The sequence below is a fragment of the Anabrus simplex genome, chromosome 2, assembly GCF_040414725.1.
Source record: "Anabrus simplex isolate iqAnaSimp1 chromosome 2, ASM4041472v1, whole genome shotgun sequence".
Lineage (NCBI taxonomy): Eukaryota > Metazoa > Arthropoda > Insecta > Orthoptera > Tettigoniidae > Anabrus > Anabrus simplex.
Window position 1 is genome coordinate 336,323,295 of NC_090266.1, and position 21,253 is coordinate 336,344,547.

Sequence of the window (21,253 nt, forward strand, 5' to 3'; positions counted from 1 at the left end):
TTTCAGGTCTAATTTCATCTATTCCTGCTGCCTTATGACAATGGAGTTTATTTACTATCCTTTCCACTTCCTCAAGCATAATTTCACCAACATCATTTTCCTCCTCCCCATGAGCTTGGCTGTTTGCAACACCACCAGGATGATTTCCTTTTACATTGAGAAGATGTTCAAAATATTCCCTCCACCTCTCCAGTGATTCCCTGGGATCTATTATGAGTTCACCTGAATTACTCAAAACACTATTCATTTCCTTTTTTCCTCCCTTCCGAAGATTCTTTACCTGCTGCTTGACCTAGCCTTTCCAGGTTATTACCAAACTCTTCCCATGACTTCTTTTTGGATTCAACAACTATTTGTTTTGCTCTGTTTCTTTCATCTACGTACCAATCCCTGTCTGCCTCGGCCCTTGTTTGGAGCCATTTTTTTGGAGCCTTCTTTTTACGTTTACAGGCTGCTCTCACTTCATCATTCCACCAAGATGTTCGCCTTTTCCCATCTTTACACACAGTTGTTCCTAGGCATTCCCTTGCTGTTTCTACTACAGCATCCCTGTATGCCACCCATTCACTTTCTATATCCTGAACCTGCTTACTGTCTACTGTTCGAAACTTCTCACTAATCATATCCATGTACTTCTGTCTAATTTCCTCGTCCTGGAGATTTTCTACTCTTATTCGTTTGCAGACAGATTTCACTTTCTCTACCCATAGGCCTAGAGATACTTAGTTCACTAGAGATCAGATAGTGGTCTGTATCATCGAAAAATCCGCGAAAAACTCGTACATTCCTAACAGATTTCCTGAATTCAAAGTCCGTTAAGATATAGTCTATTATGGATCTGGTGCCCCTAGCCTCCCATGTGTAGCGGTGAATAGCCTTATGCTTGAAGAATGTATTCGTAACAGCTAAACCCATACTAGCACAGAAGTCCAGCAAACGCTTCCCATTCCCATTAGCTTCCATATCTTCCCCACATTTACCAATCACCCTTTCGTATCCTTCAGTTCTATTCCCAACTCTCGCATTGAAATCACCCATTAGCACTATTCTATCCTTGCTGTTCACCCTGACCACGATGTCACTCAGTGCTTCATAAAACTTGTCAACTTCATCCTCATCTGCACCCTCACATGGTGAATACACGGACACAATTCTTGTCCTAATTCCTCCCACTGACAAATCTACCCACATCATTCGCTCATTTACGTGCCTAACAGAAACTATGTTGCTTGCAATGGTATTCCTGATAAAGAGCCCTACCCCAGACTCTGCCCTTCCCTTTCTAACACCCGTCAAGTACACTTTATAATCTCCTATCTCTTCCTCATTATCTCCCCTTACCCGAATATCACTTACTCCTAGCACATCCAGATGCATCCTCTTTGCTGACTCAGCCAGTTCTACCTTCTTTCTTCCATAAGCCCCATTAATATTGATAGCTCCCCATCAAATTCCATTTTGTTTGCCAAGTTGTTTCCAAGGAGTCCCTCGCCTGTCAAATGGGAGTGGGACTCCATTACTCCCATAGGTCCGAGGCTTGCTTAAAGTGTTCTGAGCTCGGTTAATTCATGAAGCAGGATGCTGCCCTACTTGCACATAGTCCAAGTGAGGATCTCTCCTCTAACGGGTTATGGACCACCGGTGAATTTTATAGTCCTAGCCGCCTGAGCACAAGGAGGGCCACGACTCAGGATATGTCCGAGATGCCCACTCCCATTCCATAGCAACTGGTATCCCGACTCCCAGGACCACTTACTAGGCCACTCAGCCGTTGCCCATGGTTCACGAACTAGGCCGTGACTACAGTAACCCACAAACATGAACCACCCTTTTCTTTTCTTTTTTTTTTTTTTTTTTTTCTAGTTGCTTTACGTCGCGCCGACACAGATAGGTCTTATGGCGACGATGGGAACAGGGAAGGGCTGGGAGTGGGAAGGAAGCGGCCGTGGCCTTAATTAAGGTACAGCCCCAGCATTTGTCTGGTGTGAAAATGGGAAACCACGGAAAACGATTTTCAGGGCTGCCTACAGTGGGGTTCGAACCTACTATCTCCCGAAGACTGGATACTGGCCGCACTTAAACGACTGCAGCTATCGAGCTCGGTTTTCTTTCCTTTTCTTTTCTTTTCTTTTCTTTTCTTTTCTTTTCTTTTCTTTTCTTTTCTTTTCTTTTTCTTTTCTTTTCCTTCATCACTTATCTTCTGTGGATTTTTAGTACTCAAATCTTATAAAATATTATTGCACTGGACAAATGTAGTTGTAAAACTCTAGTCACTGGCATTACCACTGATATTGGAACCCTCCTGTTAACTGAAGACAAAATACTGTTACCTGCAATTTAGATGTATACTTAACTAATAGTGCTTCACTACATGCTTCCCATGTTGACACGTTTTCCATCTCACAAACTCAAAGCAATGTTGCCATGTAGGAGAGGGGGCAAGATGGGAATGTTAAGAGAAAAGTTCTTCGTTCTTCAGAACATAATCCTTATTGATAATATAATCGTAAATATTACTACAAGTACTCTCAATATCTGCCCATAAAGTACATCAAAATAACATTTCCAAATCTAACACACAAAATAAAAATATGTTTTTCTTGAAATAATGGTGATACCTCATGCCGGACACATTTATAACACATTCGCTCTCATCCTCTTCCCTTCCGCATGCATATTAAGATCATCCAGGGCATCCTAAACACACATAACCCACCATTCTATACATTTAGAGAAGAAATGGCCATAAAAATTCACTCAGCATCATCACTTTCTTCTGCGGAAGAACATTTGTTCATTTTCTTCTTTGGTTTCCTCTTTCTGTGCTCGGGGTCCAGTTTCCTTTTCTAAGTAATTGTACATTTTCTGTTTGAGTTATAAAGTTGCTTCTGTATAGTGATTCAGTTACATAGTCATGATATTGGTTTCTGCCATGGTGGTGACCACTTATATTGTCTTTCACGTAACCAACTTGGAAAAATGGTGTAACATCTTTTGAGCTTGGCTAGGGGTTAAATGTCTAACTGATACAATAGCTAGTTGACCCTCTCTCCACTTTTACTCGGTATTCTGCTGTTATTCAACATTGGGAGTGGCTTTTAACATTTAAATAGTCATACCTTAAGGGACAAAGTGAGGACGTTTCTGCCTTGCCCCAGGTGTAGCATGTACACATTTCATTTCATATTTCCGTGATCATTTCTGTAATGAAAAAGAATATTGGGTGAGTGGCTGCGCAGTTTGGGTCATGTGGCTGTCAGCTTGCATTTGGGAGATAGTTCCAACCCCCACTGTCGGCAGCCCTGAAGATGGCTTTCCATGGTTTCTCATTTTCAAATGCAAATGCTGGGGCTGTACCCTAATTAAGGCCATGGCCGCTTCCCTCCCGCGTCTACCCCTTTCCTCTCCCTTCATTGCTATAAAACCTATCTATGTTGGTGCAACATTAAGCAAATTGTGGAAAAAAAAGAAACCTCTAGAAATTCAGTAATGGATAATATTCAAGAACTAGTATATTTGAAACTGATCTAGGTGCCAGGTAATCTTGATATATAAGGGCTATTTTTTATTAAGGGCTGATTTTTTATCAAAATAACCAAACATTTTATTTTCAAACCACATTTATTTTTAAGCTTTACATACGTTTATTTATTTTACTACATAGTTGCCTTGTTTACTTAGGCACTTGTTATACCGTAAAACTAAGTTTTGAAATCCTTCTTCAAAGAAGTTTGCCGCCTGCTCTGACAGCCAAGAATTTACGTCCGTTTCCACTTCTTCATCATCGTTGATGTGCTGCCTGCCAAGATGACGTTTCAGCTGCCAAAAATGGGGAAAATCTTTTGCAGCAAGGTCAGGGCTATACAGTGGGTGATCAAAGACTTCCCTTCTATAAGACTCTATCAGTGCCCGAGTCTGAACAGCAGTGTGAGGCCTTGCGTTATCGTGAGGGAGCAGAATTCTCTTTGTCTGCATGCTGCATCTTTTGTTCTGAACCGCACATTGGAGTTTAGTGAAGGCTGCGCTGTAGGCTTCTTCGTTGATCGTCGTTCCTCTTGGCATAAAGTCCACCAGCAAAACACCATGCCTTTCTCAGAACACGGTTGACATGATCTTGCTCTGTGACAACGTTGGTTTGGGTTTGACCTTCACACGAAGGGATGAGTGTCTCCATTCCATTGACTTGGATTCAGGGATGAAATGGGGTACCCATGTTTCATCTCCTGTGATGATTCGATTCAACATGTCATCCCCTTCCTGAGCATAACAAGTCAAAAAGGTAAGGTAACTGGCCATTCTCTGTCGTTTGTGATCTTCTGTGAGGAGTTTGGGTACCAATCAAGAGGACATTTTCCTGAAGTTTAGGTTTACAGACACAATTTTATACAGTACAGACTTAGACATTTGAGGAAAATCACCATACAGCTTACAAAGGTGATGATGAATGTCGGCAGCCGACATGTTTCTTGCACTAAAAAAATGTAATAAAGACCGTATCTCACACACGGCGGGCAATTCAATAATCTTGAACATTTTAAAGATGCACAGTTTAGCTACACAGCTGCAACTGATGGCTGCTTGTTCGCAAAGGATGCTGAGAGGTAACTAACTACATTATTATTTAAAAAATGGCCCTTACTTAAAAAAATATTCCATATATTATGTCTGATAGTTTTCTGGAAGGTAAGACAAATACACACACACACCCCATCTTGCCCCTCCCTTCCCCTACTATAACAATTAATATGTTCATTCATTAGGCTGATATAGCAGATTTATATTTCTATTTGGAATTAAAGTTTTGTTAGGCTTTCATTGTAATTTTCTTTTTCGCAGATCACTAATACTTTGCATCACATTTTACTTTCTTATGTTATTTTTAAGATATGTAAGTGCTGGGCATAATAATCAAAGGCTGGATTTGTGAAAGGCTAGTGTACTAATTCCGAGCAATTTTGTCATGCGGTTTGGGTTGGGCAGCTGCGAGCTTGCATTCAGGAGATAGTGCATTCGAACCCCACTCTCAGCTGCCCTGAAGATGATTTTCTGTTTTCCATTTTCACACCAGGCTAATGCTGGGGTTGTAACTTAAATAAGGCTCCAGCCGCTTCATTTCTACTCCTAGCCCTTAACTTTCCCATCATCGCCATAAGACCTATGTGTGTCGGTGCAAAGTAAAAAAAAAAAAAAAGCTACTATACTATTTCAAGGATCTATCTATTCTATGAAGTTAAAACAGGTTTTGTAATCATTTTTTTATCAATATATATTGAAATATAGAGTGTTACTTGCCAGCTATGCTTTTCACTAATAGTAGCAATGTACACTTACAGAAGACATCAGTTCAAAGGATGAAATCACAGATGAGGATGATGTGTCTGATGATGGATCTATTCCAGCAGAGGAACATAAGTCTGTTATATTACATCTCCTGTCCCAGTTAAAACTTGGAATGGATCTTACACGCGTTGTCCTTCCAACTTTTATTCTTGAAAGGCGGTCTCTCCTAGAGATGTTTGCTGACTGTATGGGCCATCCAGACTACTTTGTCAGGTGAGCATGTGAAATGAAAATTAATTTTATTGACTGATATGGACATTGGCTGTAATTATTTATAAAATGTTTTAATTTACTTTAATAAGTGTTATAAGGATAAGGATTATGTTTGGAGTATGGCCTTCTATGGCTTCAAAACATGGGTATTGGTGCATGCAATAAGAAACTTCTGGAGGCATTTGAGATGTGGTGCTGAAGGGGGGTGGAAAAGATCTTCTAGACAGCAAAACTTAGAAATGAAGAAAAAAAAAAAAAAGATCTCTACTGTGAAGAGTAAGCAAAAGAAGAGACAAATTAATTGGCCATCTCTACAGGCACAATAGTTTTGTTGTTAATGTAATGAAAGGAATGATTCAGGGCAAGAAAGTAAGACGAATAATTAGCCTGCAATACGGTGACAGATCAGAGAAGATGTAGGAGCAGTATCATATGAAGAAATTAAGAGACTAGCATAGAGCAGAGGGGAGTGGAGGAGAAAAATTGCTGACAACCGATCTTCAGATTGAGAATTGAGAATTAAGATAAAGAAGGATTAGAGGTTGTAATTTGACAGCAGTAATTTCAGTTTGATCTGGGAAAAATATCCAAGTAAAATCTGTTAATTGTATAACTCAATCATGATGTAAGTATTACATAAGTTTCTTCAGTTTTACGCTACTGTAGGACATGAGATATTATTTTGTGTGATTTGAGTAAGAGGACGCGTTCCTCATCTGAAAGGCCTGCATTTTCTTGATTGCGCGACTTGCCTCGGGTAGACTGTTCAACAGCGTGTGTAAAGGGTTGGACCCTGTGATTTTGCTATTGCTGCTTTATTTTGGGAGACATCGATCTCCACTTTGAGTCATTCCGCCGTGTGTTGGTGAGGGTGATATGTTTGTCTACCGAGGAGAGTTTTATTTGAGCGGCCTATACTTCGTGATTTTATTGTTTCTGTCCATGTCTCTACGGTTGTTGTAGTTGACGAGAGTTTTTATATTGCGACGTTTGTTCCGGATTTTCTTTTACGATATAACCGCGCTGAGGAATATTTGTGTCATCTCATCTCTTCCAGGTTACAACGTTGAAATAGGTGTTGAAAGGTAAAGCCTACTCTGTCACTTTTTTCTTTAAAATTGATTTTGTATCATGTAATTATTTTTCCGGAACCTGTGTTAAATAGGAAGTGTTGCTTAACGTCAAATTATGTTTCCTTTCATTTTCGTTGAGGCTCTAAGTGGATGCAAGTTGCGTGAATGCTGCATGCTTTTCTTGGTGAACCCTGGAAAATATGATATGTTTTGTTTCTTTGAATGTATATATTGCCATTTATATGTTTTTGTTTGTGTGGCTCCTATCTGCAGTGTTTGTTATGCTCAGGAGATTGTTCATGGCTCGAGAGGTATATTTTGTGCGTAGGATGTTTTACCACTCAGCGTGTTATATATTGTACAGTTAGGTTAGTTCCCCCCACCCCTTTTGGGCATTAGATCACGTCTTTCCTTAAGTTTAGGGACCCCACTGCAATATCAAGTGTGCAGAATTGGGGAACGTACTCATCTACAGTTAAAGGTTTTTAACACCTTGAGTGCCACGTGAGACCAACGTTGACTCACAGAGCTTACTGCCAGTCGGGCCGCGTGAGTCCGCTGTGGACTCACGCGCACTCTCCAAGTCTCAGGCACCGTGGTACCATACAGTCATCACACTTGACATGTAAACGTATGTTAAATGAAAGTAGGTGGCCAGTACGTCATGAATCTATTCTTGGCCTGTTCATTTGCGAGTCCGATGTGGCACAACGTAGCCTGGACGTCACTGTAATATATCGACCACAATAAATAAATTATGATGACATTTTTATTGTTTTCAGATCGTGTCATGTGTACAAATAACAAAAGATTGTACTGTACAGTGTACTCATTGTTCATTGTCTCATATCAGGGTCTATAGACGAATTGAAAATATAGGGCATAAAAATTACATGAACTTTCTAGAAAAAATATTTGTAACTTTGTCTCATTCGCAATCACACCACAAAGTGGTACACTTCTTGCATATGAATTTAAAGTATAACAAATGAGACTTTCTGAAGAAATAAAATTCAAACTGTGTTTCACAATCACAGTCACACTACAAATTTGTGCACTTTGAAGAAACAGTCCAAACAGAAGAAATTTTCATAGGCTGATCATTTGAACTTAGACTGCAGAGTCTTCTTCATGGCATATTGCCTTCCTGATTCCCGATGGATCTCTTCATAACACTTACTTCATTTTTGCCTTCCCTGCCAGCCTACATCATCCAGTCGGTGGGGTAATACCCATTTTTTGGTACTTGTTGGGGAATTGAAGATCTTTGATACCGGTACCTGTTCACTGTTCAACAATGTCCTCTTTGAACTGGGTAACAGATATACTCTTATTCCCAAGTTGATTTGAAATATATATGGCATTTACTATACTTGTGTCGATCAATATCTCAATAGCCATTTTTCTGTACCATTTTACTCCCCGTCTCAGGGAAGTACTATAGCTCTTTTTATGATCTGGTAAATGAATGTACGGTTTGCATTTGTTATACTCTATAACACTCCGTGACTTTTGCATTCACCATCCCTCCTCTGATTAATGACCGTCTCACCAGTGTGTTTAGTTGTCAAAATTAACACGTCTCTTTTATCATGCGATTTCTGAACAACCACACCAGTGATACTTTCACGGGCTCTTGTCTCTCCTCTTGCTAACTTGCTTTTAGTAACATCGGTTGGAATATACTTCCGTTTAGATTTCAGTGTTCCAAAGATATGAGTTTTATTCTTTAGTAGTTCATCAGCTAATGAGACAGACGTATACCAGTGTGTCAGGAAGGTGAAAACTGTGCTAGGATATGTGGTGACACATTGGTCTCACGCGGCCTATACAGCTGGAAGGTAGTGTCAGTGGCTGCGTGAGACCAATGTGTCACCACAATTTCAACACAATGTTATGACTACAATTTTGGCCCAAGATGACTAAAAGGTACTTTTCTGTAATAAGATGCGCTATTTTATACTCTATAGTAAAAAAAGAAAGAATGGCCTGGATGGAATTTTTTTTCACTGCATATGTGGCACTTAAGGTGTTAACAAAAAGTAAAGCCAGGAGCGTGGTGCGCGCACGCAAGCCCGTGTGTTAAAATTAATTTTTAAAATATTAATTTGATATGTTCAGTATGTGTGTCGGCATACACTGAAAATTTGTTATATTTTCTGAATCTCAAGATGGGCTTTGTCCAGCTGGAAAGAAAAAAGCCCTATCCGAGTCATGTAAATCTGATTATTTGATGCTTTGCTATTTTTAAAAAATATTTATCTTGTTTATTTTTAATAAACAGATTTTCCTCCAAAACTGACGTCGTGCTTCGCCTTGCTTTATTTGTAGTTTTAATTGACCTCACCGTGTCCGTATTTAGTTATATGTTCCCCATCAAGATCCAGGGTGTATGTATTTTTAGGGCATTATTTTTATCACATTTCGGACTGAGCACGCCTGGGATTGGCTGACGAGTCTGGGGCAAATTACCTTGTTGGTAAAAACGGGGACAGCAGTAAAGAATCTTAGAAAGGGAGGGAAAAGGGAAATGAATAGGATTTGGTATAGTTTAGGTAAATTCATTATATAATCTAGGGCAGCACTTAACAGATGAAAGGAATATTTTGAAAATCATCTCAGCATAAAAGGAAATCTTTCGGTTCATGTCCCAAGCAATTATGTTCATGGGAAGGAGAACAATGACAGCACTGTAATTACACACCAGGAGATATAAAGGATGGTAAATAAACTACATTGTCATAAAGTGGCAGAAATAGATGAAGTTAGACTTGAATGGGAAGGCTGAGATAAACTGGCTTCACGGAGTCGGATTAGCATAGAACTGCTGCTGCTACTACTACTACTACTACTACCACAACTACAGTTTTCCCCACACCTGTGGGATCCTGGATGAAAACTACTATGTTGCACATGTGAATATGGCCTTGTTTTATGGCTGGATGCCCTTCCTATCATCAATCTTATGTGTAGGGATGTAAACACTGTTGCATGTTTCTGTGTTGGTTTGTTGTGTGGTGTTTTGTCTGTATATGAAAAGGAGATTGTCGGAACAAACACAAACAGCCAGTCCCCAATCCAGAAGAATTGATCAGATGCGATTAAAAATCTGTGACCAAGCCGTGAATCGAACCTGGGACCTTCTGAAATGGAGGTCTCAGTGCTGACCATTCAGCTAAGTAGTCGAACAGGATTAGCATGGAATATTAGTAAAGTACCTTCTGATTGAACGAAAGCAGTAATTGTACGTGAATGGGTTCAATCCACACCTCTTCTCACAACACACAACAAGTACACTGAACAAGGCCAGTCCCATATTCCATCACATACCTTACCCTATCTCAAGCAATCCACTTTATTAACTTAGCTTTTCTTTCTTTTTAGGCTTCACTACCTATGTTGAGCTGAGACAAACTTTAATTTAAAATTCAACCTTATTCAATCACCCAACTTCAGGCATACCGGTCATAAACAAATATTTGATGGCTTTGCCAGCCACACACAACCCTGGACCTTGACTTATATATCTCCATTGATAATAACAGAAGAGTGAACATCAATTTTATCTCATCGATTTGTTTTATTATATATACCAAGATTTTTACTCTCATTCATCCAACCAATTTTATTGTATAACACCAATGTACCATATTAGACTATAACTGCTGTTATGCGTTACATTACTTCATCATATTTTACCCATTGTTCATTTAGGTCTAAATGTAAAAAATTGTTAACAATTTGTCCTTTGCATTGCATGTATTATGTACACAGTTTTATGTTATATACCCTGCCCACTTTGTAACTTCTAGCTAAGCGTCAAAACCGTTACTAGTACTAGTAACAAAAAATAACGTGTTTTTAAATATCTTATACGACGTACTTAGTATTGAATAGGTTGAACCTTTCCTCAATTCTAATTGTGATAGTTCACTCTTGTTTATCATGAGCATGCGGCCGCACGGAATGCTTGCCCCTTTTGTATGGCAGTGGTGTGCTTGCTCCAGATGCTGTTTGCTTTTGTATATTCTCCACACGTCCAATATTATTATGTAGGCCATGATTTGCAAGAAAAGCTTTCTTACATACTTTAAAATCACAGCTATGAACTTTTACATAGTAGGAAACAGTCCACTTTCATCGGGAATTTTCACCAATCGTCTTACGATGACTTGCAACTGCACTACATTTCATTGCACCAATTAAGTACACGTTCTGAACACCAAAGTCACCTAATTCCCAGAATGTCTTGAACATCAGCCTCACATTGCTTTCACCTACTTTCTCAAAACACTTACGAGGGCAGTGGCAATTAGGACCTACATTCTTGTTATCTACAGTTTTTCCTGTACGAGATACATATTCCTCGCCCCTGTTACGCTTTTTCTGCTTAATGTTCCGTTGTGAGGTGCACCTCAACCTTTTCTGAGATGTCCTCTTCATCTTTTCGATTGCCCCTTCATGATAGGCTTCTGTGGCAGCAACAGGCTGTTTGTTATTTAGGCCTATTTGATCTCCTTCGCCGATTACCTGAAAAACAACAAAGACATTATTATTATTATTATTATTATTATTATTATTATTATTATTATTATTATTATTATTATTATTATTATTATTATTCATAAGGAAATTGCATATACACAAACCATCTAGCCTTCAGCTGCAGTCATTAAACTACAACCTAAAAATTCACACATTTCTGGAACATAATGCTATGTACATGTACTTACCATTATGTTCGTGAAACATACAAAGTACAATAGATTTGCAAATTTACATACCTCTGAGTCATGGGGAATGTACTCGGGATCCTGATCGGGAATATCAGGATCACTAAGAGCATCTTCGTCATCTAGTAACTCGTCCAGTTTGGCTATAATCTCGGAAGAAGTACATGGATCCCTCACAGCAGCAGCCATTTTATCTGTCGCTTACCATAATGTTTCCGCGGCAGACAGCAAGTGGCGCTTACTGTGGAGTCTCTCCCTGACATCTGTTGAGTGGATTTAGAACCTTTCCCTAGTGTATTATATTCTGCTGCTCATAGGTAGCATCGATGGCCCTATATCTCAAAATGCATGCATGGCAGTGGCACTTCCCATTGTGTTCCCCCAAGCAGCTCAATTAATTGATGTTGAACTATTGTGTTCATGCTATGTTGTGAGGAATAGTGGGTAATGTCTCATTGCTCTATACCCTCCCACAAGCCGAGAGGGACACATGACATTTGGCAAGTGTACCGCAGCATAACGCTCATATCACGGTTAATTGTCTTCTGACGTCTAAATAATGATGGACAGTTTGCCTGTAGACCAACAAAATGTGTCCCGTTAAACACCTGTATATTGTAGACTCTGTTCAGGGTGGTGCAAACAGCATCAAGACTACACAGAAGTCTGGTGGAGTAAGTCTCTCTTTACCATAGATTCAGTCTCTTAATGATTTCTTAACTAGGAGAAGTGTTTGTAATGTGACTTTGGACTCCAAATATCACCAAGATGTATCAAAATGATGGTCAAAGTGTTCTCATCAAGTGAGATACAATAATAAGATGATGTATGTAGCTTTAGATACTGGAAGGAGTTACTGTAATGAGATATGTGCATTTGTTTGGAGACCCCATAAGGCATGAATTATTTGTTAACAATGCCAGGCTTCATTGCACAACAGATGTTGATATTTTGGGATATTGAGGATATTTGGCTACAGGGCGAGTTGGCTATGTGGTTGGGGACTCACAGCTGTGAGCATGCATCCGGGAGATAGTGGGTTTGAACCCCACTGTCGGCAGCCCTGAAGTTGGTTTTCTGTGGTTTCCCATTTTTCCCATTTTGGGGCTGTACCTTAATGAAGGCCACAGCCGCTTCCTTCCCACTCCCCTAGCCCTTTCCTATCTCGTCACCATAAGACCTATCTGTGTCGGTGTGACGTAAAACAAATTGTAAAGAAAAAAGAAAGAAAGGTGTTTGGTGCATGGATTAGCATGCTGGTCCCTTCAGCATACCTGCCAACTTTCCCGATTTAGCCGGGAGACTCCCGATTTTCGACAGTTTTTCCGCCACCCGATTATTCTATTGTTTCTCCCGATTTTAGCCTTTTTTTTTAACTTTAAAAATTTGTTTTCAAATCTCGCCATTTCAGCTTTGTACGCAAGTGGCCGGAATTCCTTCGCTCACTGCCACTTTCAAATGAAATATCGGCGTTTATTAACACGAGAAATGCGCCCGAATGTGCAGTGTTTATTGAAACCTGTATATCGCGACGCGTATATCGATTGTCAATCTCTCGTTCTCGTGTACTGTGTTCGTTCACGTCAGTCTAGTCTATTCTAGAGATTAGTCGCTAGGTTTGGAGTCTTTTTAAATAATTTAGTGACAGAATTTCAAGGATATTGACTAGTGACTTTGCTAGGGATTTTAGGAGCCAATCGGAGACAATTCTGGCGAATTTTAATGTATTACTTGATAAAAATAACATAGCCAACTGCCGTAGCCGTGTTGAAACACTGGATCCCATGAGATTTCCGAAGTTAAGCAACATTGGGTGTGGTCAAGATTTGGATGGGTTGTCACGCGCTGTTGGTGGGGGGGTAAGGGAATGGAGGAGGAGCGGAAAGGAACTAGCCACCCTACCGTACTTAAACTCCGGCTCAGGCACACCTTTGTGGAGGTTCGGACCTGCCTTCGGGCAGAATACACCCTTACCTTACTAAAATAACATAGTGCTTTGCATAATCATGCAAGGAGTTATCAGAGGCCGATCACCTCACTTACATACTTCCTGTGAGGGAATAGAGATGTGTAATTTTTAACCTTGTAGCCTCATATAGCAACAGTCGTGTTACAGGTGTTACAGTGTACCAATAGTACTCCTGTATTGCACAAGACATGTAGAATAAGCAGTTTTGACCAATTGTATCTCTTGATTCCTCCTGATTTTTCCTGATTTTCATATCCAAATCTCTTGATTTTTGGTTTTGTAAAGTTGGCAGGTATGCTTCAGTATTAATCTTGTCGAACATGTTGGATGACTTGGGAAACCACCATGCAGAACTTCAACATTCATCACAGAATGTCCCATAAAGACTGTGCTAAAAGAGGAATGTGCTGTGTTACCAAATGCAAGAACTTGTCAACCTCATGTAAAGTAGGGACAGATGAAACAACAAGCGCACAGCTATTCGTCCTTCTTCTTTAACATACAGGCCTCTAAATTCGACCTTTGTTTCCATCGTAGCTTCCATTCCACTCAATCCATCACTGCAGTTGTCTGGTTCCATGGCTCTGTGGTCAGTGTATTGTCCTTCACTTCTTGACTCCAGGTTCAATTTCCAGGCAGATTGAGGAAATTTTATGTCAAATGGTTAATTTATTTGGCTCGGGGACTGGAGGTTTGTAGTGGGCCGAACATTCCTGCAACTCATACACTACGTACAGCACTATCCTCTACCATACAAACATGCAGTTTCCTGCACATGACAGACATAACATGCCCTTGCCAGTGGGTCTTTCTTACAAGGGTTGTAGTAGCCACAAAATTATTACCACCTCTATTCTCCATTGTTGCATTCCTATCCTTCACCGAACATCTGCTACATCTTTGAACCATTGTATTTTGTATTTTCGTTTCCTTTGTCATCATATCTACCTTGAACAATTCTTTTCAGCAGCTCTTTCCTCTTAGACTAACTTTTTTTTTTTTTTTTTGAAAAAAATCATAAATTATCCTCAAGATTTTCTTCTCCCTTGTTTGTAGCATTTTCACAATGTTCACAGTTCTCATCCATATTTTTAACTGTATACTACCACATGTCTTATTGCAGTTGTAAATATCTGCATTTCTAGGCTCTGAGGCATATACAGTACATACCACTTCCTTAGAATTTTAAAGTGCCCATAATAGCATTTATTGTCAGATGTTATGCTTTCCTGTACCTCTTCTTCCACCACTTCTTACATCATGCATGATGAATTGTGAATGAACCTGAATATTTAATCCTGTCATAGTCTCTTTTCTTTTCTAAGATCTCGTCTTCTATTGTGTAATTATTCTTTCTTAGCTTCATTTAACACTATCTCAATTAACTTTTCTGTTTCTTCCATTTTCTAAAGAACCTTTTTTTTCCTACTTGAATTTGTTCTTCTCAGGATGACATGATCCCCATGCATATGCTAAGTATTCTGTTAAGAATGGTTCCTCCAGAATTAGTTTTTAAATTCTTAATGATCTTTCCCATTCACAAATTGAAGAGGGATGAAGAAAATGGACTGGACTGAGTTGTTCAGAGAGTACAATGCTGGCTTCCTAAGACTAAGTTGGCATATTTAGTTCAAGCTTAATCCTGTGGTATTAGAAGTGCTCAAAACTGAAGGTACATATCTTCCCTAGTGCACAGTCACTGGATTATCCTTCAGAAGAGTCTTGCAGTGGTGTTTCAGTGGTGCACTTGCTGCCTGCATCTTGAAAAGGTATGGCATTCCAAGTGGCAAGGCTGTTTCCACACTGGGCAAAACACTGAAAAGGCCTAAAGAGCGTCAGTACCACAGAAGTAGTTGGAGGGACGTTTAGTCAGTGACATTATTATAAAGACAGTGAGTCACATTCCTTTATTCTACCATCGTCTCAGAACTCCCAGAGAACTTTCCTTGAATTTTTACTTAAATCCATTTTATGTAGGATCATTTTAATTAGATAAATTGGGTGCACAAAAGGAGCCTCCCCGAAGATTGCAATGCTAAACAATTAAGATAAGAGCCTACCCACACAAATTGCTATCTTCATGCAGATTCTTACCATCATCCAGCACAAAATCAAGGTGTTCTCACGACACTCGCCAAGAGGGCGAGATGAATTTGTGAGCCATCAAATACCCGGGTGGAGATGGACACGCTCAAAGTCGCGTTCAAGGGTAACGGTTACAGTGATTTGCAGATTCATAGAGCCCTGCATCCCAGAGAAACGACCAAGCAAAGCTCACAGAAGGAAGAAGTGAAGGGAACTGCCTACTTGCCTTACATTCACAACACCACAGATCGAATTGCCTAGGTCCTCCGCAAACACAGTATAAAAACTGTGTTTGGCACTGCCACTAAAATTGCTCACAGTCTGAGTAAAACCAAGGACAAATTGTCCCCACCTTTACATCCTGGGGTATACGAAATTCCCTGTACTTGCGGTAAGGTATACATCGGCCAAATATGCCGATCCATTGGTACCCATATCAAGGAACGTGAACGTAATATTCATCTCAACCAACCAGACAAATCGGCAATAGCTGAGCATGCTCTATCATCGGGTCATGATGTCATGTTACAAGATGCTCAAGTTCTTACCCACACTAGACACTGCAGGTCCAGGAATATACGGGAAGCTGTGGAAATACATAGAAATCCTAACAATTTCAACAGGGACACCGGCTATCAATTAAATAATACCTGGTTGCCAGCCATTAAGAATTTACGTAGGTAGTTCCCTTCCCTGTCTTTTCACTATTGTCATTTCGTCTAAGTGTTTTCCAAATTCGTACGTTCCTCATTGCAGGATGTTTCATTCCAGGCTTGTGTCAATGTTCATACACCTGTCAATGTCAAATATGTTACGTACACATGTTTTGTGAACCTTTTAGACTTACTCTGGTGGTTCAGTCAGCTTCCGCTTCGAACGCTAGTGCTGTGCCTCGTCTTGGGAGCCATCTGGTGGTGAATGAATGTACCATTTCCACTTCTATTGAAAACGAAAGCCTACAACCTGTTTTCTAGTCATTGACCGGGTCAGGGATGTAATGAATGAAGCAGATATAGGCTGTTAGTACGATGGGGTCACCACCTCCAAAGTGATTTATTAAAGAATGATAGATGCTATGTAATGAGAATGGAGAGTGTTGCTGGAATGAAAGATGACGGGAAAAACCGGAGTACCCGGAGAAAAACCTGTCCTGCCTCTGCTTTGTCCAGCACAAATCTCACATGGAGTGACCGGGATTTGAACCACGGTATCCAGCGGTGAGAGGCTGATGCGCTGCCGTCTGAGCCACGGAGGCTCTTCCATTTCTATTATAATGTCTAAATTTAAAGAGTCATTGTTTAAGAAGCCTTTCTCGTGGACAGTCGAGATTTCTTCTGATGATGCAGAGCACAGTTCTCGGTGAAATGTAAAGAATTTCACCTTATTTTCTTGAAACAGCATAAGCCCAAAGGCCTATACAGTATCATGTCTATAAATACGGGACGTGAAAGCATCAATGGCAAGATAAGAGCAATCAACAATCTTGGCAACATCAAAAAATTACTCAAAACCATTCGGCCCACTTGCAGTTATATTCATAAATAGGGCTCGGATCGATATGCTCGATAAAATCTCCAGATATGCTCGAAAAACCGATTATATGCTCCATAGATATGATCGAAAAAACATTATTTGCGATTAAATATGCAGAATATGCTCGAAAAACACCGTTAAAAACTATGGAAAGGAAAGTGAAACTAAAAAACCAATAACCTATCTTTATATACGAGCTTTATTTTCTAATTGTATGTATGATACACTGCGATATACTCGCATTCAAGTTTCAAGTATATATATGAGAAGTTTTCTTATAAAAGTTACAGTTTAAAAGTTCATTTACAAGATGTTCAGAATTAGGCGAGTCATTGAATTAGATCTGCATTGCTCTGTACAACAAGAATTTATTCTATGTTTTCAGTTTTGAATGATTTTCTTAAATCAGTCAATAAAAGTTTCAATGATGAGAACGATCTTGCGACGTCAACTGACATGAGAGGTAAATACTTGAATGATGATGCTTCTTGTGCAGAGTAGTTCGGAAAATCTTCTGACGGTGCAGACTCGCCACGCAGCATCCTCTCCAAGTCCTACGCTGCACTCCAACCAGGATTTTGAGCCAGCACGAACTCCAATTTTTGTTTCACGGTTTTCCCAGTCTCTCCAGGCCACGAGTCGGCTTCTTGGATGACTCCTTGTATTGTAGCGACCACTTCAGCCAACTCCATCCCTCGTGATTCCAACTTTAGGATGGCCTCAGGAATGATGCTCATGTAGGCTTTTATGAAAGTCAAGGATGGCATCAAGCCCTTCATTTTAAAAGCAGCCTTAGCTTTCGCGATGTACTTGCTGTCCGCCTCATCAAACGTATTGATCACCTGGAAAAAATATAAATGAAAAATACTAGCCGAGGAGAATAACTGAGAAAATGATAAAATTAGGCGCCGTATGATGGAGTAAAGATAAAAGATATGAAAAGAATGATTGAGAAAACCTCGAAAATGAGAAGATTTTAAACATTTCAACTAGTCTTACCTCTTCAATTGCCCTATGATTTTCAGCATAATACAAGGCAGCCAATATCCAAGTTCCCCATCGCGTCAATATGGGCTCGGGAGGTAAAGGGAGCTCTGGATGCATCGTCTTGAAGGCACGGACGCGAGAAGGTGCCTTGACGAAAATTTTCTTCACTGAGGAAATGACGCTGTTCACGCTGGGCGATTTTTCACACAGTTCCTCAGCAACTCTGTGCATTGCATGGGCAAGACAAGTAACATGTAACGTCTTCGGGTAGAGAAGGTTGAAGCTCTTCCCAGTCTTAATCATGTAGGGAGCAGCGTCAGTCACCAATGCGAGTACTTTGTTTACCTCCTCATGTGAAAAGGATGGCCACAGCAAGCCTGAAACAGGAATGCATAAAATGAAGTGTTAACCGTTCAGTTAATGGGATTCTGACATGTCGTACGACTGTAAGAGATATTTAACTATCAGAACTATCAGAGTCTTCCCTGAGCATACGTAGAATGCATTGAAATTATAGCCAGACTGTACTTATTCTTCTTTGGCAAAACGCTCAAAAAATAAATTAACAAAAATATACTTACGCAGAGCTGCTTGCGCTGTTCGCACAATGGTACCATGGTTTGTCACATCTAGCTCCCTGCACAGAATTAGGTGGCCCTTCCCCGGTTCACTGGGACTGAGTTTTCCAACAATAACATTGGCCATGTATCTTCCACAACTGTCTGTGATCTCGTCGATAGATAACCAAATTGGGTGGCTCCCGATGTCGTTCCTGATTGCGTGTAGAACCGGGTGAAGAAAGTACCTGAATGAATATTCTTCGTGGAATAAAGGTATTATTGAGAGATTACCTTCATTACGACAGAGCCAGATCCATGTTAAAATTACTTCTAAATTGTTTGAACGAGAATGCGGAATACGGCAATTGTGCATGAATTCATACTTTTTAATACTCTGAAGAAACTTAATTTTTACGTAGGGTTGACTCATGAGGCAACTCTCTTCCTGCAAAGTCCTTGAAGAGAGCTCTAATCTCAGCATGTTCGACCTTATAGAGGGGTATGTTGGCACTTAAAAACGCCCTACAAACTCTGGAAGAGAACTCGTCCGAGTGCTGTTGCTTATTGAACAAAGGTTGTATCAGCACTTGATTCTTCGATTTCTTTTTTTTAAATTCTTCAACTCTTGCTGAGTGCCCAGTTGTGGCTTTATGTTGAGAAAATTGAAAACCCTTCGAAATCTTGATCTGAAAATAAATAGGTAAGTACGCGTAAGTGAGAAAAAATCCATTGAATGAAAAAAATAAAGCATTGTGGACTAAGAAATTATTTTCAAATATTGCAGTAGAAATACGAGCACCCTCTCAACGATCCCATGAAAACCCAGCAAATCCAAACGTCAATTTCCGTCTCGGAAATGTAAAATCTGAGGATCTAACGGGTCTACACTCCGAAATCTTAGACTTCTCTCTACTTACCTAGTAGGTAGGCACCGTATGCTGCACATACGGCTTACTTGAAATTTCAACCATTTGACCAGTAATATCATTAAGAACGTAGATGTGAAAATGTCAATAAGAATTTACTTCTTTTTCACACATTTTGCAGAAGAGAATTTTCCCGTCAGTAGAAAACGAGTCGGTCTTCCTTTGCACATCGTCGGAGTAAAACACTCGGAGATTCCTTAACTTTAGGCATCGCGTACTTGGAAATCACAAGAACTCGATAGGTACGTACAGATACGATTACGAACTGAGAACTGAGAGTAGAATGCAGAAACTTCACTTGACCAGGTCAGATCTTCCACCACTTCATGGGAAAAGCCACCTAAACAATACTGGTTCCCAAAATAGGCACACCACTAAAATACCTCTCATTTCAAAGTGAAAGGATGCTTGGGGCTTCCAGAGCTTATCTGACGAGTTGCACTCTAATCTGGCAGAGGCCAATTAGGGTGTGTGAATGACCTCACTAAAGGTTAAAAACCTGCGGTTCTGTTATTCGCACCAGATAGGCTTTTCAATAATTATTTCTGTTTTAGAGCCTTAAGGATGGTCAGGGCCCGAATTCGGGGGAGAATTCGAAGAAAAACAAACTATTTAGATGAGAACCACAAGAATATGCATTTATATGCTTCTAATATGAAAACCTTGGTTTTATGCATTTATATGCTCGATAAATTTAAATTCTGTTGGTCCCAGAGAGATGAAAATACTACCGAAAGGCTTCTTTCAATGTGTACTATTTAGGGAAAAAATATGCTAATATGCTCGAATCCGAGCCCTATTCATAAACATTGAGTGACTATCCAGACACAAAGATGACTTACTTGTAGATTAGCAGATCTGTGCAGTCACTATAACTTTGATATCATTGCTGTACAAGAAACCCATAAAGGGCCATCAGGACAAAGACCAAGAATCAAAAGCACAAGACTTATTCTGGAAAGGCTATGTGATATATATGGCGGTGCCATATTATTTAAGAATAGATTAAACATCCCATCTGCTGCTTTGTTGGAGAGAAACAACATCACTTTCTCACTGTTGTAATAACACAGTTCTCTTTAACATCTGTTTCTAAACCCCATGAAGAGAATTTTGTGCCAACAGTTTCAAGTGATCTAACGTCAACTTAATAACTGATGATTTTATCTGTCATGACCAAAAGTCACGGGAAGGGGTGTCCCATTAGAAAATGTGCTGTGTATGACCCTTGAGCATTGCAGCTAGCTGCGGCATAGCTGAGCTATATGTCACTGACATGGCTACTCGTCATGAGTTAACCGACTTTGAATGTGGGATGATCATCGGTGCACGGCGCATGGGTCATAGCATTGCGGAGATTACACACAAATTCGGGTTTCCGAGGTCAACAGTGTCAAGGGTGGGTCTTCAATATTGCAAAAAGAATGTTACCACCCACGTAAACCGCCGCATGGGAAGACCACAAGTGTTTAACAAACGGACATCACGCCGCCTCCGCAGAACCATCCTGGGCGCTTGACGGGTTACTGTGAGTTAGATCACCGCCCCTTTGAATGTTGGGAGTCGGAAACTTTTTTCTGCCAGGACAGTAAGGAGGCAACTGCACCGCATAGGCTTCACCAGCTGACAACCAGCTTGTGTTCCTTTGCTGATACCTCAACATAGAGGTCAACGACGTGCATGGGCCCGCGATCATCAGTGATGGACCATGGAACAGTGGTGGCGTGTGGTATGGTCCGATGAATCCCCGTTCCAGTTGTATCGAGCTGATGGGCATGTGACTTTGTGGCATATGCTCCATGAAGCTATTTATTCTGCGTCTCAATAAATCAAT

General features: G+C 40.2%; 1 protein-coding gene across 4 annotated transcripts in view; it reads left to right on the forward strand.

Moving 5' to 3' along the window:
- The window catches only part of LOC136864120 (oxysterol-binding protein-related protein 11), a 353,345-nt gene that overhangs the window by 173,441 nt on the left and 158,651 nt on the right, over positions 1-21,253 (forward strand). For all 4 annotated transcript variants that reach the window (XM_067140720.2, XM_067140724.2, XM_067140721.2 and 1 more), the window contains one exon: positions 5,334-5,553. In XM_067140720.2, coding sequence (XP_066996821.2) covers positions 5,334-5,553 — 220 coding nt within the window. The remainder of the gene's footprint in view (positions 1-5,333; positions 5,554-21,253) is intronic.